Here is a 12,088-nt window from a genome sequence, read left to right as displayed (position 1 = left end):
CAGGAAGATGAATCATTTATTGGAACTATACCTTTATAGGATGGAAATTAGGAGGAACTTGAATAAACCCGAAACTGTTCCAGAAGCCTTGATATTCCGGCAAGCTTGTGCAGTCAAACTGCTAACAAAATACTATATTTAAGAATTTAGTACATTGGCATAAATACAACCAAAACATCTTAAAATCATCTTCTAAACGGAAAAAGTGTGAAGATGATGTCTTTCAGACTTTTCTATCGAAACAGCACTACAATGTAGACCATAGTGCGGATGTTCGTTTTCTGTTCGGGTGGAGCAACAACAACTTCAAAAAGATTGTTACAACTTCAACTTCAAACCATCGCTGACGCTTCTTTTTTGCCACAATTACTTCAATGATGCTAAAATTTTAAAGATCAAAGAAGAAATGTTGGAGTACCATATATAAGAGTAGAAGTTCCCGTTATATTATGTATAATCATTCATAATCACTCTCTTTAGCCGCTCGTATGTCAGTTGACAGTTTTGACAGCGTTGATGCAGGACCTGCATCTAGACTGTGCGGCTCGAAACGTTTATTTTATTTTTTTTAAGATTTTCACCTCATACCCAAAAACTCTCTGCTCCTGTAAAAATAAGCTGGTTTGGTTTACCTCTAACCATGTTTGTTACTCGTTTATCATGAATAACCCCTTTTGTTAGTACTTTTCAGCATAGCATGCAATAAAGTTTTTTTTGTATTATGACGTAAAATGATGTTTTCGTTGTCCTGAAAGTTATCCTTACAGACAGGTGACCGCTTCTTTAGCCTTGGTTTGGGTGTAAAGATTGAACTGCCTTATATAAGCATGCAAGACAAACAATTATTCCATGCTACGGGAAGACGCGCTAGGTTGACATTGAACCCATCTGTTTTTCTGTCCATCTGTCCAATATATCAAGACTTTCTGACTTTCCAGAGCTTTCCAGAGCATTGACTGCATTGGTTCATGAGGACCACAAATTCATGAGGATTTTAAAAATTCTTTGGGGTAGTGAGTAGACTTTATTTCAAAAGTAGATGTACGCTGCAATCATCGAATGTCTATACCTTTCTAATGTACAAATCTTAATATGCATGAGGTTTGATAAGATGCGATAAAATAAAGTCACAATCAGTACCACGACTAATTGGAGTTATCAATTCCCTGGATCTAGACACGGCTAATACTAACGGATGTATCTGGGTAATAGTTTCTATCTTTTATCATTAAGAATTAGACCATCTTAGTATCGTACAACACTCTACTTCTTGCCCAACGTCCACTTTTCAGGGGGTAATGACCTCTGATGTCATGCCGGGGTATACAGGCTTACTAGACATATCAGTACCACGCAACCGGATAGTCAGTCTTCACTACAGGTAACCGGTCCGGAGAGGAATAGCTTCCGGTCAACCTGTCAGGAACCAGTCAGGCTTATGGAACTCACACTGGCCAGTGGTCAAGTCATGAGCTGAAGATATCCTGTCTATCTTCAGATACGATCTTCGTTATGTTCTCCTCACAACAACTAACAAACGGTCGATACAGTACGAAAACGATTTACGTACCGACATCAACCGAGATTTTCATATCAACCTTGTAGTTTCAGAATTGGCACCTACACCGACACCAACCGGGATCTTGATATCAACCTAGTTTCAGACTTTTGTGGAATTTCAAATATGAAAGATTTTGGAACAATTTTGCAACATCAAAACGAAGTAATACTCTTGATTGGAAGGATTGTTTTTATTTTAACATTTGTCAATGTTATTATAACTTTACCTATAACAAGTTCTCAGATGAGGCGCAGTATAATATTGGTGCTTGTCTCTCCTTAATGGATCTTGATGTCCAGATGCTGAAAAATAATATTTATCTATTCAATTACCGACTTTTGTAGTACCTCGCAGCTCTTTCGCAGATGAGACTTCGATGAGGTTTACTTCGCGACTTCAATTGTTTCCAGGACCTTTTTTTCCTTGTGGACGTATCTGGATGCTTCCCAGTTGCTGTAAACTGTCCATCCAACTTACCGAAACAGCCTCCTAATCGAAAGCTTTAATACCTGTTTCTTCACTCCCAACATTATCTTCTTTTATCGCTATCGGTTTATCAATCGGTACTCAATCAAGAAAAGGATTGCCATATTACCTCTGTTACCTATGAGCCGCTGTGCAACCGTGCACAGTAACATTACCTGTATGCGCGCTTCCGGCAGCTGGATCCGCTCCGACAGTCGCTCGCGGGCAAACACGTCCGGATAGTGGGTGCGCTCGAATTCTGCTTGAAATGCAGACGCAAAAACCAGAAAGAAACATGTCAGACAGGGTAGGGGAGGGAGGCGGCCGACAGCGGCGCGTGTCGTAGTTACCTCGTTCCAGGTTTTCGATCTGCTCGTTCGTGAACGAGGTGCGGTTGCGTTGCAGCTTGCGCTTCAGCTTCAGCCGCAGCTCGGAATCTTCGTCGTCCTCGGACGAGTACTTGTCGCTCATCTCCTCCAGGCAGCAGTTCGCTGTAAGCACGGACCAGACGGAAGAAGAAAAAAATACATCAGAGGACAACCGCTTGCCTATGCGGTCCGGTCCGACTTACCCGGCTTCGTTGGCTGCTCGGTGGAGGTTTTCAGCGACAGATGCGGTATGGGATGGGAGGAGAAGTTGAACTGGCCGCTGCCAATGTTCTGGCACCAGGTCCAGTGGCCGCTGGTGTTGTTGAACAGCTTGATCTTCTCGTACACCGTCTCATTGCTCTGCGAGGACGTTTCCTTGTTGGAGGCCAGATTTCGCAGCACACGGTTAATGGACGACACCTAAAATCCGGAACAGACGTTGGTTTAGTACGGGGTGAACGGTCCTGCGCCCTGGGTCCTGGGTCACTCGGCCACTCACGCTCGGTATGTTGTCGTTGTTGCAGGTGCCCTCGGACAGCAGACGGTCCCGTATCTCCCAGGCGAAGATGCTCGGACACTCCGCCTTGTACTCGGCAATCTTCGAAACGACCGCGGCCGTCGCGACCCGCGGCTTGCTGCCCCCGATGGCGCGCGGTTTGATCGAGCCGGTCTCGTAGTACCGGCCCAGTATCTTGCTGACGCACCCGTTCGACACCTGCAGGATGCGGGAGATGTCGCAGGGCCGGGCGCCCGAGTGGGCCAGCTCGACAATCTTCTGGCGCGTCGAGTCGGGCAGCGGGCGCCCATTCACGTACACACCGCCGAGCTGGTTGATGCCGCTGTGGCCGGACGAGTTGCAGCCGAAGATCGAGTTGACGCTCTGTATGTTGCTCTGGATTTGCATCGTTGCAAACGGAACACTGATGGATCGGTAGGCGGATGTCGGTGTTGCCGGGTGCCGTGGCGTTGCGTTGCGGGAAAGAGAGGAAGGCAAACAGTGCACGGTTTAATTATTTACTTCCGCCATTGCGACTCGGGCTGGGCTTTTGAAGTTGCTGACCAATTGAAACAGTCCATCACATTCACGGGCTAACGTCTGTGCGCCGACATTTCGTTTTACCTGCCGATATACACGACGCTTTTCGTTTGGCTTTCTGGCTCTTTTCTTTTTTTCTTTTTTTCTTTTTGTTTTGCTAGAGCGTCTGTGTGTGTAATGTAAGGGGGGAAAAGAAGGAATTTGCCTACTTCCAGGCGTTCTGCTCCAATTGACCAGCCAGTCAGCCAGCCAGCCAGCCAAGCGTTCGCTTGCTGAAGCTGGCCGGCCGTGCGCATGCGCCTCTCTCCCTCCCCTCTCCCTTTCCCGTCCCTGCGCCGTGTTCTGGTGCAATAAAATGCCCCGCAAAAAAACGCTTCGTGCTTATAGAACCTTTACACCTTCGTCAAAGTTTGTAATAGCCGTTACGAGGCCTCACCAGCTCCATGCTCGATTCTAAAAAATTTCCCTTCCAAAACATTATAATGCAAAACCAACAACAAAACCCACACCGATTTGCTGCTGTTCAACTGCACGAAACAAACCAAGCGAACGTTGTTTTTTTTTCGGTTTTGTCGCAGCGTCATTTCTATTTTCGACGCGCGATGGAATTGCCGCCCAACGCGTCTGTTTTCTTTGTGCGTTCTATTTCGGGGTGCGCTACATCCCGTGGGGTGGTCCCGTGGGTGGGGATGGTTTCGTTCGGTCGCGGCTTTATAGCACCAGCGCCATCTACATCCAAAACAGGTGTGCATACAGCGTAAACGCAGCACAGGTTATGTGAAGCACCCTTTGCCCTTCTGTCACTTGGTGGAGGAAATTATATATGGCGATCTGTTGCGAAGCCCCCGCTCGAGATGAATCTGTTGTCAATTTCGCTTCATTATAACAATAGTTTTCGCTTTTATTCTTTAATTTTTCTCTCAATTTGACTCGATTCCTGAAACCCGGCTATTCCAACAGCCAGAACGAATTGGATCTCTTGTTTTCTTACGATTATTGGATTCCAGTTGGATTTAAATTCAACGATTCACACTGAGTAATTCTTCTTTTACATTTTTTAGACTGTCACGGTAAAGTTGTAAAATTGTAAAAAGTAAATTATAACAAAAATAAATTCATATTACGACACCAGCGTGAATTTAGCAGCCTTTTTTTTTAATTTATTATTGATTGAAAAAATGATAACGTTGCTTCAGTTTGAATAATAACCGTTACAGAAGAAACCCGTCGCTAGAGCAATAACAGGCGTTCCACAATAATGTACAAATTATTTTTAAGAAACTTTCCACAAAAAGGTAATTGGTCTGGTTTGTGACTGCACTGATCATGGCAAATCTGCTATTTGTGTAAATGACTTGATTTTTCAATTGGAATTTCTTTGTAATGTTTGATTCGTATAACAGGATTAGAACAATTCATGTTCGGAGAGTTTTTTTCCTGGAACGACGGGGTTTTTTTTTTTTTTGTTGCAAAAAAAGTTCTCTTTCGATATAGTTACTAAAAATAAAATTCTGAAAATTCATAGTACGTTTTGTTATAGTTTTTTAGATTTTTTTTATAGGAAACGAAAGATGTCGAGCCAATGGATCAATACAGTTGAATCCCAAGATACGCGGTACTTCTTAAACGTAATTTTGTATGTACGCAGTTTTCTACATTTCACAGTTCTTGGAGCAAATTAAACTGGTTGGACTTACGTCAATTGTCAAATGCAAAATAAATTCTCTGTTGTGTATGGAGTCTTTAGAGCAGTTATAAAATTGTGACTAAAATGCACCACGCGAAGCAAAATTACAGCCAAATACGTAGTTTATTTATATGCTTCTTCTCGGTCCGCACTAATAGCATATCTTGGACACGTCCTGTAGTTATGAAAATTAGAATTAGAAGATATTAGATAATCCATTCAAAAATTGATGACATCCTGTACTTTATTGTTTTTTCTTCTCCGCAGCACTGTGGCCAAAAAGTAATGAAAAAGTAAAAATTAATAAATCGCATACAGCAGCAGCATTGCCCGATGTCCGGGGCCGCGTCCCGGTCAACACCTCGACCCGGCACCGTACCCCCGAAGCGTCGCGGGGCATGCGCGCCTGTATGCGCGTGCAGCATCCGACGGGGCGGCCGAGATCCGTCCCTTTCACTGTGTGTCGGTGGTGGTGCTATTGCGCGTATTGCAAGCGAAAACCCTCTCAGCATCCCGGGGCAGGCAGCCGTACAACCGACAGACAGACGGAAAAGCAGAAACCTGCTGAGCAGCACAGTGAGGAGCAGCAGCAGCAGCATCGGAGCGAAAAAAGAAAGAAAGCAAAAGGGCATTTCGTGACTATTGTGCTGCGTTTTGAGTGTCAAACAAACGACAACAACAGCTACACAAGGCAGAGGGCCAGGGCAGTGTTTCGCGTGTGTCGGGCAGCGGGCAGTGCGTTTGCGTTTTCGTGCGTGTTTTCGATCCGCGCCCCGTTAGTGCGAAAAAAAAGGTTTACACAAAAGAAGACGCGCTCTCTCGCTCTCTCTCTCTCCCTCTCTCGCGCGCGCGCGATTGTTCCCGTTACCTCCCTGCCTTTCGTAATACGATTGATCTCGGGCGCGACCACACACACACACACGGCGAAGTGTGTGGGTTGAAAGGGTGGAAGTAGCGGGAGGCACTGAAGAAGCAAGCAGAGCAGCTCTTATTCAGGCCCAACCTCCGTAGGCGCGGGGCAAAAAGGTTTTTCTTCCTTCAGCCACACACAACGACGCGGGAGGAGGACGACGACCAGACCACCCACCCGCCCAACCACCCACCTACCCAGCCAGCCAGCCTCTTTTGTGTGATCAACCTCCCCCCCCACCCCCTCTCGAAGTGCGCGCGTCCCTCGCAACAATTACACACTCACACACACGATCGATTCTTGTGTTCTCTCTTCCCTGCCACCCGCGCGAGTGAAACATTTCTCCAACCACCACCACCACCCCCTCAGCAACCACCAAAACCACACAAACACAGGTGCTTTGTTTTGTTTCTTCTCCCCGTTATTCCCCCTCTCTCTCTCTCTCATCTTCACACCTACAGCCCCATCTCTCTCCTTCGCACTCGTTTGTACTCCCCGCTCTCTCTCTCTCTCCCTTCCATCCCCTCGAGATGCGCAGCATCTCCCATCCTTTCGCGTCCATTTTTCTTTCCCCTTCCCTTGCCACCCATCCCAAGATGCACCTTTTTTCACCTTTTTCCCAATTCTCCTCCCCCGCCTTCCTCAACTCCCACTTGCACACCCAACAGCAACAACAACCAAAACTCCATTTTTCCCTCCTAAACCTCGATGCTACACGGCCCACAATTTCCGGCATTTCGATCCCAAGCCCGCTGAGCTGAGGATGGGGAAAAGTTTCCCCACACCACGGCCCCTTGCCCTGCTGGACCGGCAGCCCGGGCAGGTTGATTCGGTGCAGGCTTATTTTGTTCAACTATTGCAAGCGCGTGTGTGGCCGTGCGTCGGCCGTCGTGTTGTTGTGCTAAGTGCCGCGGCGAAATGCGGATCCGCAGTAGGCGGTTAGTGGTAGCAGCAGTAGTTCGGTGCAAGTGTGCAAACAGTGATGTGCCAGTGGTGAGTGAATTGTGTGGGGAAATGGGGAGCGGGGGGAAGGGCATTTTCCGGTTTAGGGCGGGCGTGGGTGTGGGGCATAGCTATTTTCTCAATGTGAGCGGTGCATGTGGGATTGCTGGGATCAAAGGCAACCGGATGCAAGTGCGTGATGATGGAAGCGGAAGCAGTCGGAAGAAGAAGAAGAAGAAGAAGAATACAAAAATGCAATACAAAGTTGAGTCACTCAACACTGAAACGCAACCCAATCCGTGTAGTTTTGAATTGAAAGCAAGTGATACATCAATCTCTATCTCTCTCTCTCACACACACGCTCAAACGGCAAATGGCTCGATGCGTGCGAATGCTATCAATCTCTCGTCTAGTTAGTTTTGCTATCATTTTACGGCTATATTGTAATTTCCATTATCGCTATATTTACTAACATCCGAAAACAATTGCTCAATGTCTTTGAATGCTTGTTTTTTTACTGTTGCTAAATGTGTCTTGCACGCGGAGCAAGGGCGGAGGGGCAATGCCCACCCACCCTTTGGTACATTTGTTCTTCCGCGTGGGTGGAACAAGCTGCGCAAATAATCAATACTTTCTTTCTCGCTTTCTCTCTCTCTCTCTATATATATATGTATCTTTCTCTGGCTCTCTTTCTGTTTCACACCCACAAACAAACTCGTTCAACATGCACTGTGCACACTACGTGAACGGGTTTCGTTGTGTTGGTGCGTTGTATTGATTTTTTTGTTTGTTTGTTTGTTCATATCTTTTTGTTTGCCATTATGTCGGGATCTTAATGTGCTCGGAAAGAAATTGTTCTTACGATTTGCGGATACCAAAATTCTGAACTCTGCTCTGGGTCTTGGATGCGACAGCCAAGCGATGTCTCTTATGAAACCAATTATATGTAACACATTTCTTAGGCTCATTTCCAACGGCAGTGATAGCTAATAAAACAACAGAGCAAAAAACACGGCATGTGATACTATCAATCTTCTGCGACTAATCAGTAGCGTTAAGCGAATTTCCATATCAGACTCACCCCCCCCTACTCACCACCATGGGTCGGTATACCGTGGGCAATAGCGAACAGCGAACCATTACCTTACACACACACACACCTTGTCTACTTTTTGCGCGCACACCGTCATCCCACTGCATGCGACCCGGACGACCACGACGACCGCTGCAGTGCCCGTCCGCCGGTCCGGGTCCCGATGTCGTCCAAACGGAAATCGCCCCCGAACAAGCTGTCGAATGCGGTGACGATCGAGAAGAACAACTTCAAGAAGATCTCGCTGAAGAATGAGGAGTTCCTGAAGTCGTCCCCGGTGAAGGAGCTGAACTGCACGTTCGACGCGAACTTCCTCGCGATGCAGAAGATGAGCGCCGATCCGAAGTATCTCAAGCACGACGATCTGCTCGGCCCGCGGCACGACGAGCACCTGCTGCCGATCGAGCACGACTTCCACTACAACCTGCCGTTCCTGAACGTGGCCAGCTACATCCTGAAGGGTTCGGATCCGGCGCTCAACAAGACGGACAACTTTCAGCTCACGATGAACCTGGACAGCTTGAACATCTCGAACAGTGGGAACCATCATCACCATAACCATCACCATCACCACCACCATCAGGAGGCGACACCGCCGTCGCCAGCGTCGCCGTCGTCGGTGGCGGCGGTGGCGGGCGCGGCCGCACCGGCACCAGCCCCCAAGCTGCCCCCGGGGGTCCCCAGTGCACCGCGCAAGATCAACAACATGATCCTGAACCACCTGAAGTCGATCGTGGACAACTTTGACAGCTTGAACAACAACGTTAATGGTAAAGGTTTTTTTTTTGGGAAGGGGTTTTTGGGTGTCCGTGGCCCTAACTTGTGACGCTCTGCCCAATTCCAGACAAGAACAGCTACGGCAGCGGTGGCGCATCGAACTGTCAGGGCGAGGACTTGCCGGCACACATGTCACCGCCGGTCGAGCAGCCGCCAGTGCCGCAGCTGAACAACCAGTACGCCGAGAAGAACAATCTGGAGTCGTTCCGGTCGCGGCTGGACGAGCGCATCACCAACCTGCAGCTCAGCATGAGCGAGATCTACCTGATGCGGCTGAACCTGAGCCTGCTCGACTTCCCGAACGAGATACCGAGCACGCTGCTGCACAATCACAGCCAGCCGCACCACGGGACTGCGGAGGAACCGTCGCCGAACCGGAACTGCAGCTCCCAGAACACGCAGAACAACATCAAGCTTATCAAAAGGTGCGTTTTGGAGTAACACGAGGCACCAGTCTAGGCAGTGTGCTGACAGAGACTTCCCTGGATTTGTTTGTTTCTTTCCATACGACTCCCCACATCCTCCAAACAACAGAAGCTTCAAGGAGTCGCTCTACGAGAAGGAGAAGAACATCAACCGACTGATCATGTACTTCACGATATGGCGCGAGATGCTGCTGAAGGCAGAATTTGTAAGCTACCTTATACTCGCCACTAGCTTCGGCCTTCACGGGGTCGACTAACCTGTTTGGTGGCAAGTGAAGCTAACCTCACACAAGTGATACTATCTTGCCCTAGCTCTAGCGTCGTCTGCTCTAACCGAATGCTTTTTTCTCTCTCTATGTTCCGGCATTTTTTCTCACTGACGAATGGCCTGCGAGTCCTCTATGTATTCCGCGATGCTCGAATGTACTAACTCCGCATATATCTCTCTCACACACACTCTCGCGTGAGGGTTACTAATATCATTCCGTGCTCCATTTCAATAACTATTTCAAATTTCTCCCTTCCTCCGTGGAACGTGGCTACTCCACACCATCCCTCGCTCCCTCCTCTTTCTTTTGACAACTTTCTTCCGCAGGGCGAGAACCGCCGCTACAAGCAGAACAACAATTCCAAGAGCAACCTCGAGCAATCGCTGCTGAGCGGCGGAAGCGGGACCGCTGCCGGCAGCAGCAGCTCCTCGTCCGGCCTGCCCTGCGAGCCCCCGGCCCGGCTCGTCCCGGGCGGCAACGGCATGTCGCCGGCGGCGTCCTCCACCGCCTCCCTGCCCCCCGCGACGCCCACGGCAGCGAGCGGGCTTGGGTCGCCGAACCGCAGCACCTCGGCCGGCGGCACCAGCACCGTGATCGACTGTGATATAGCCGGGCCGGGCGAGCTGGCGGCCGAGCCGGACAACTGCATACGCCGGTACCAGAACGTGTTCCAGTCGATCGCCTGCAAGATGTCGGGCGGGGTCGAGCTGGGCGGCGGCGGCGGACAGCTTGTCGGGCAGCATCCGGGGGCCGGCGTGTACCAGACGCCGGGCAGCAGCAGCGGTGGTGCTGGCGCTCCAGGCAGCAGCGGAGGAGCGGGTGGCAATATGAGGCGCAATCCACGCAAACGGCCCCACCTGATGCCGCCGGAGGCCGACCCGGAGCAGATGATGCTGTCGAAGCAACCGATGCTGGCGGGGCCGCCGCTGAACTGCACCGGCACGACGGGCGGGCCGGCCCTCACCCTGTACGACGAGTACGAGAAGGCGAAGGAGGAGGAAAACCAAAGATACGCGAAGGAGCCGGACGCACCGATCAATCTGTCCAAGCGGAAACCGTCGAGGGACAGTCCGCTTGCGTCCGGGACGCTGGAGCTCAGCAACGGGACGAAGCTCCCCGGGATGCTTCCAGGGAGTAGTGGAGGTGGAGGTGGTGGAGGTGGCGGAGGTGGCGGGGGTCCCTTTGGGCCGGCCGGGTTGTTTGCGGGCTGCGATACGGACGAGCTGAACCACCGGCTGGAGCTGATGTCGGACAAGGTCGGGCTGCTGCCACCGACGGCCGTTGCGCTGCTGGAGAAGGAGTCGGACAAGTACTTCCTCAAGTCGAAGCGCGACCGGCTCGAGCTCGACCCGAACCACCTGTTCGACTATCCCGGCCCCAGCCCGGACGGGCTGCACAAGCACGCCAAGCTGAACCTGTACCACCAGTCGCCGAGCCCGCACCATGGCAGCCCGGACGACAGCAAGCAGGGCGGGGGGCTCGGGGGGCTCGGCGAGTCGCCGTACCCGCTGGCGCAGCAGTTCTTCATCAAGGCGACGGACGGTGGACCGGGCGGGCCGGGACTGTCACCCTTCAACAGTAACGCGATGATCGACAACATGAACCGCCATCTGATCCAGCGCCAGCAAACGATGGCCGCCGTCAGTGGGGGAGCTGCCGGCGGTGGCGGTGGTGGTGGTGGTGGAGGTGGCGGCGGTGCCGGCGGTGGCGGTGGTGGAGGCGGCAGTGGCAAGAAGGACAAGGGCCTGTCGCTCGGCGGCATGGATCTCGGGCCGGACCTCGGCACGGGCCGGAGCCGCTCGTCCAGCACGGAGAAGAACCACATCAAGCGGCCGATGAACGCGTTCATGGTGTGGGCGAAGGACGAGCGGCGCAAGATACTGAAGGCCTGCCCGGACATGCACAACTCCAACATCTCCAAGATACTGGGCGCCCGGTGGAAGGCGATGACGAACCTGGAGAAGCAGCCGTACTACGAGGAGCAGGCGAAGCTGTCCAAGCAACACATGGAGAAGCATCCGGACTACCGGTACCGGCCGCGGCCGAAGCGCACCTGCATCATCGACGGCAAGAAGATGCGCATCTCCGAGTACAAGTGTCTGATGAAGAACCGGCGCCAGGAGATACGGCAGTTCTGGACGCGCGACTACGACAGCGGCACCGACCAGAAGTGTCCGATGAAGGACGCTGGCAAGGTGATCAAGAATGAGGCCATGTAAATTCCAAACCCCCTTTTGTGCGGGGAGGGAGGGGGAGGGGGAGGGAGAGGTCGTATACCAACAGCTCCCATACGCTGGACCGGTCATCAACGTCTTGCTCTTCCGGCTTACCCTTTTTTTTCGAAACACACGTACACAAAGAATCGCCACCAGCTCCTACCCCCTCCATATTTAACACATACTTAATTAACCTTGGCACCGTGTAATCTCTGTATTCCGAGTGTAGATGTTAATGCTTCCAAGGTTCCACGCAAGGTGACGAACAGAAAGCAGAAATAAACAAAAATCAAAAATGCGTCATCGCATTCAATCAAAAATCGAACATGGATGTTTTCG

At 50.8% G+C, this 12,088-nt stretch overlaps 2 protein-coding genes across 6 annotated transcripts; one reads left to right on the top strand and one right to left on the bottom strand.

Annotated features, from left to right (window-relative positions):
- Positions 1 to 1,736: 1,736 nt before the first annotated feature.
- LOC121597751 (paired box protein Pax-6) lies at positions 1,737 to 3,736 on the bottom strand. Of its 3 annotated transcripts, none has more exons than XM_041923811.1 (5): positions 3,515 to 3,736; positions 2,894 to 3,314; positions 2,598 to 2,814; positions 2,377 to 2,517; positions 1,737 to 2,288 (listed from the first exon to the last, which is right to left on the bottom strand). In XM_041923811.1, exons 1-5 carry the CDS (start codon positions 3,724 to 3,726, stop codon positions 2,107 to 2,109), a joined length of 1,173 nt encoding a protein of 390 aa, XP_041779745.1. In that variant the 5' UTR covers positions 3,727 to 3,736; the 3' UTR covers positions 1,737 to 2,106. The 3 variants fall into 3 exon arrangements, with proteins under 3 accessions (XP_041779745.1, XP_041779763.1, XP_041779752.1); XM_041923829.1 differs by having other exon boundaries at positions 3,455 to 3,728; XM_041923818.1 differs by having other exon boundaries at positions 1,737 to 2,285; positions 3,515 to 3,723.
- A 1,808-nt stretch (positions 3,737 to 5,544) lies between these two features.
- Positions 5,545 to 12,068, top strand: LOC121590083. 3 transcript variants are annotated; one of them, XM_041909586.1, is made up of 5 exons: positions 5,545 to 6,422; positions 8,201 to 8,832; positions 8,907 to 9,264; positions 9,374 to 9,470; positions 9,860 to 12,068. In XM_041909586.1, exons 2-5 carry the CDS (start codon positions 8,226 to 8,228, stop codon positions 11,750 to 11,752), a joined length of 2,955 nt encoding a protein of 984 aa, XP_041765520.1. In that variant the 5' UTR covers positions 5,545 to 6,422; positions 8,201 to 8,225; the 3' UTR covers positions 11,753 to 12,068. The 3 variants fall into 3 exon arrangements, with proteins under 3 accessions (XP_041765520.1, XP_041765437.1, XP_041765602.1); XM_041909503.1 differs by having other exon boundaries at positions 5,545 to 7,020; XM_041909668.1 differs by having other exon boundaries at positions 5,545 to 8,072.
- The last annotated feature ends 20 nt before the right edge of the window (positions 12,069 to 12,088 follow it).

Source organism: Anopheles merus, chromosome X (assembly GCF_017562075.2).
Source record: "Anopheles merus strain MAF chromosome X, AmerM5.1, whole genome shotgun sequence".
Lineage (NCBI taxonomy): Eukaryota > Metazoa > Arthropoda > Insecta > Diptera > Culicidae > Anopheles > Anopheles merus.
This window is presented reverse-complemented; position numbering and strand designations above follow the sequence as displayed.

Coding starts and splice junctions, on each gene's coding strand:
- LOC121597751 (XM_041923811.1), bottom strand. CDS start 3,726: ATGCGCACGGCCGGCCAGCTTCAGCAAGCGAACGCTTGGCTGGCTGGC. Junction 3,315..3,514: donor AGCGTCGTGTATATCGGCAG/GTAAAACGAAAT, acceptor CCGATCCATCAG/TGTTCCGTTTGCAACGATGC. Junction 2,815..2,893: donor ACAACGACAACATACCGAGC/GTGAGTGGCCGA, acceptor TCCGGATTTTAG/GTGTCGTCCATTAACCGTGT.
- LOC121590083 (XM_041909503.1), top strand. Junction 9,265..9,373: donor AACATCAAGCTTATCAAAAG/GTGCGTTTTGGA, acceptor TCCAAACAACAG/AAGCTTCAAGGAGTCGCTCT. Junction 9,471..9,859: donor TGCTGCTGAAGGCAGAATTT/GTAAGCTACCTT, acceptor TTTCTTCCGCAG/GGCGAGAACCGCCGCTACAA.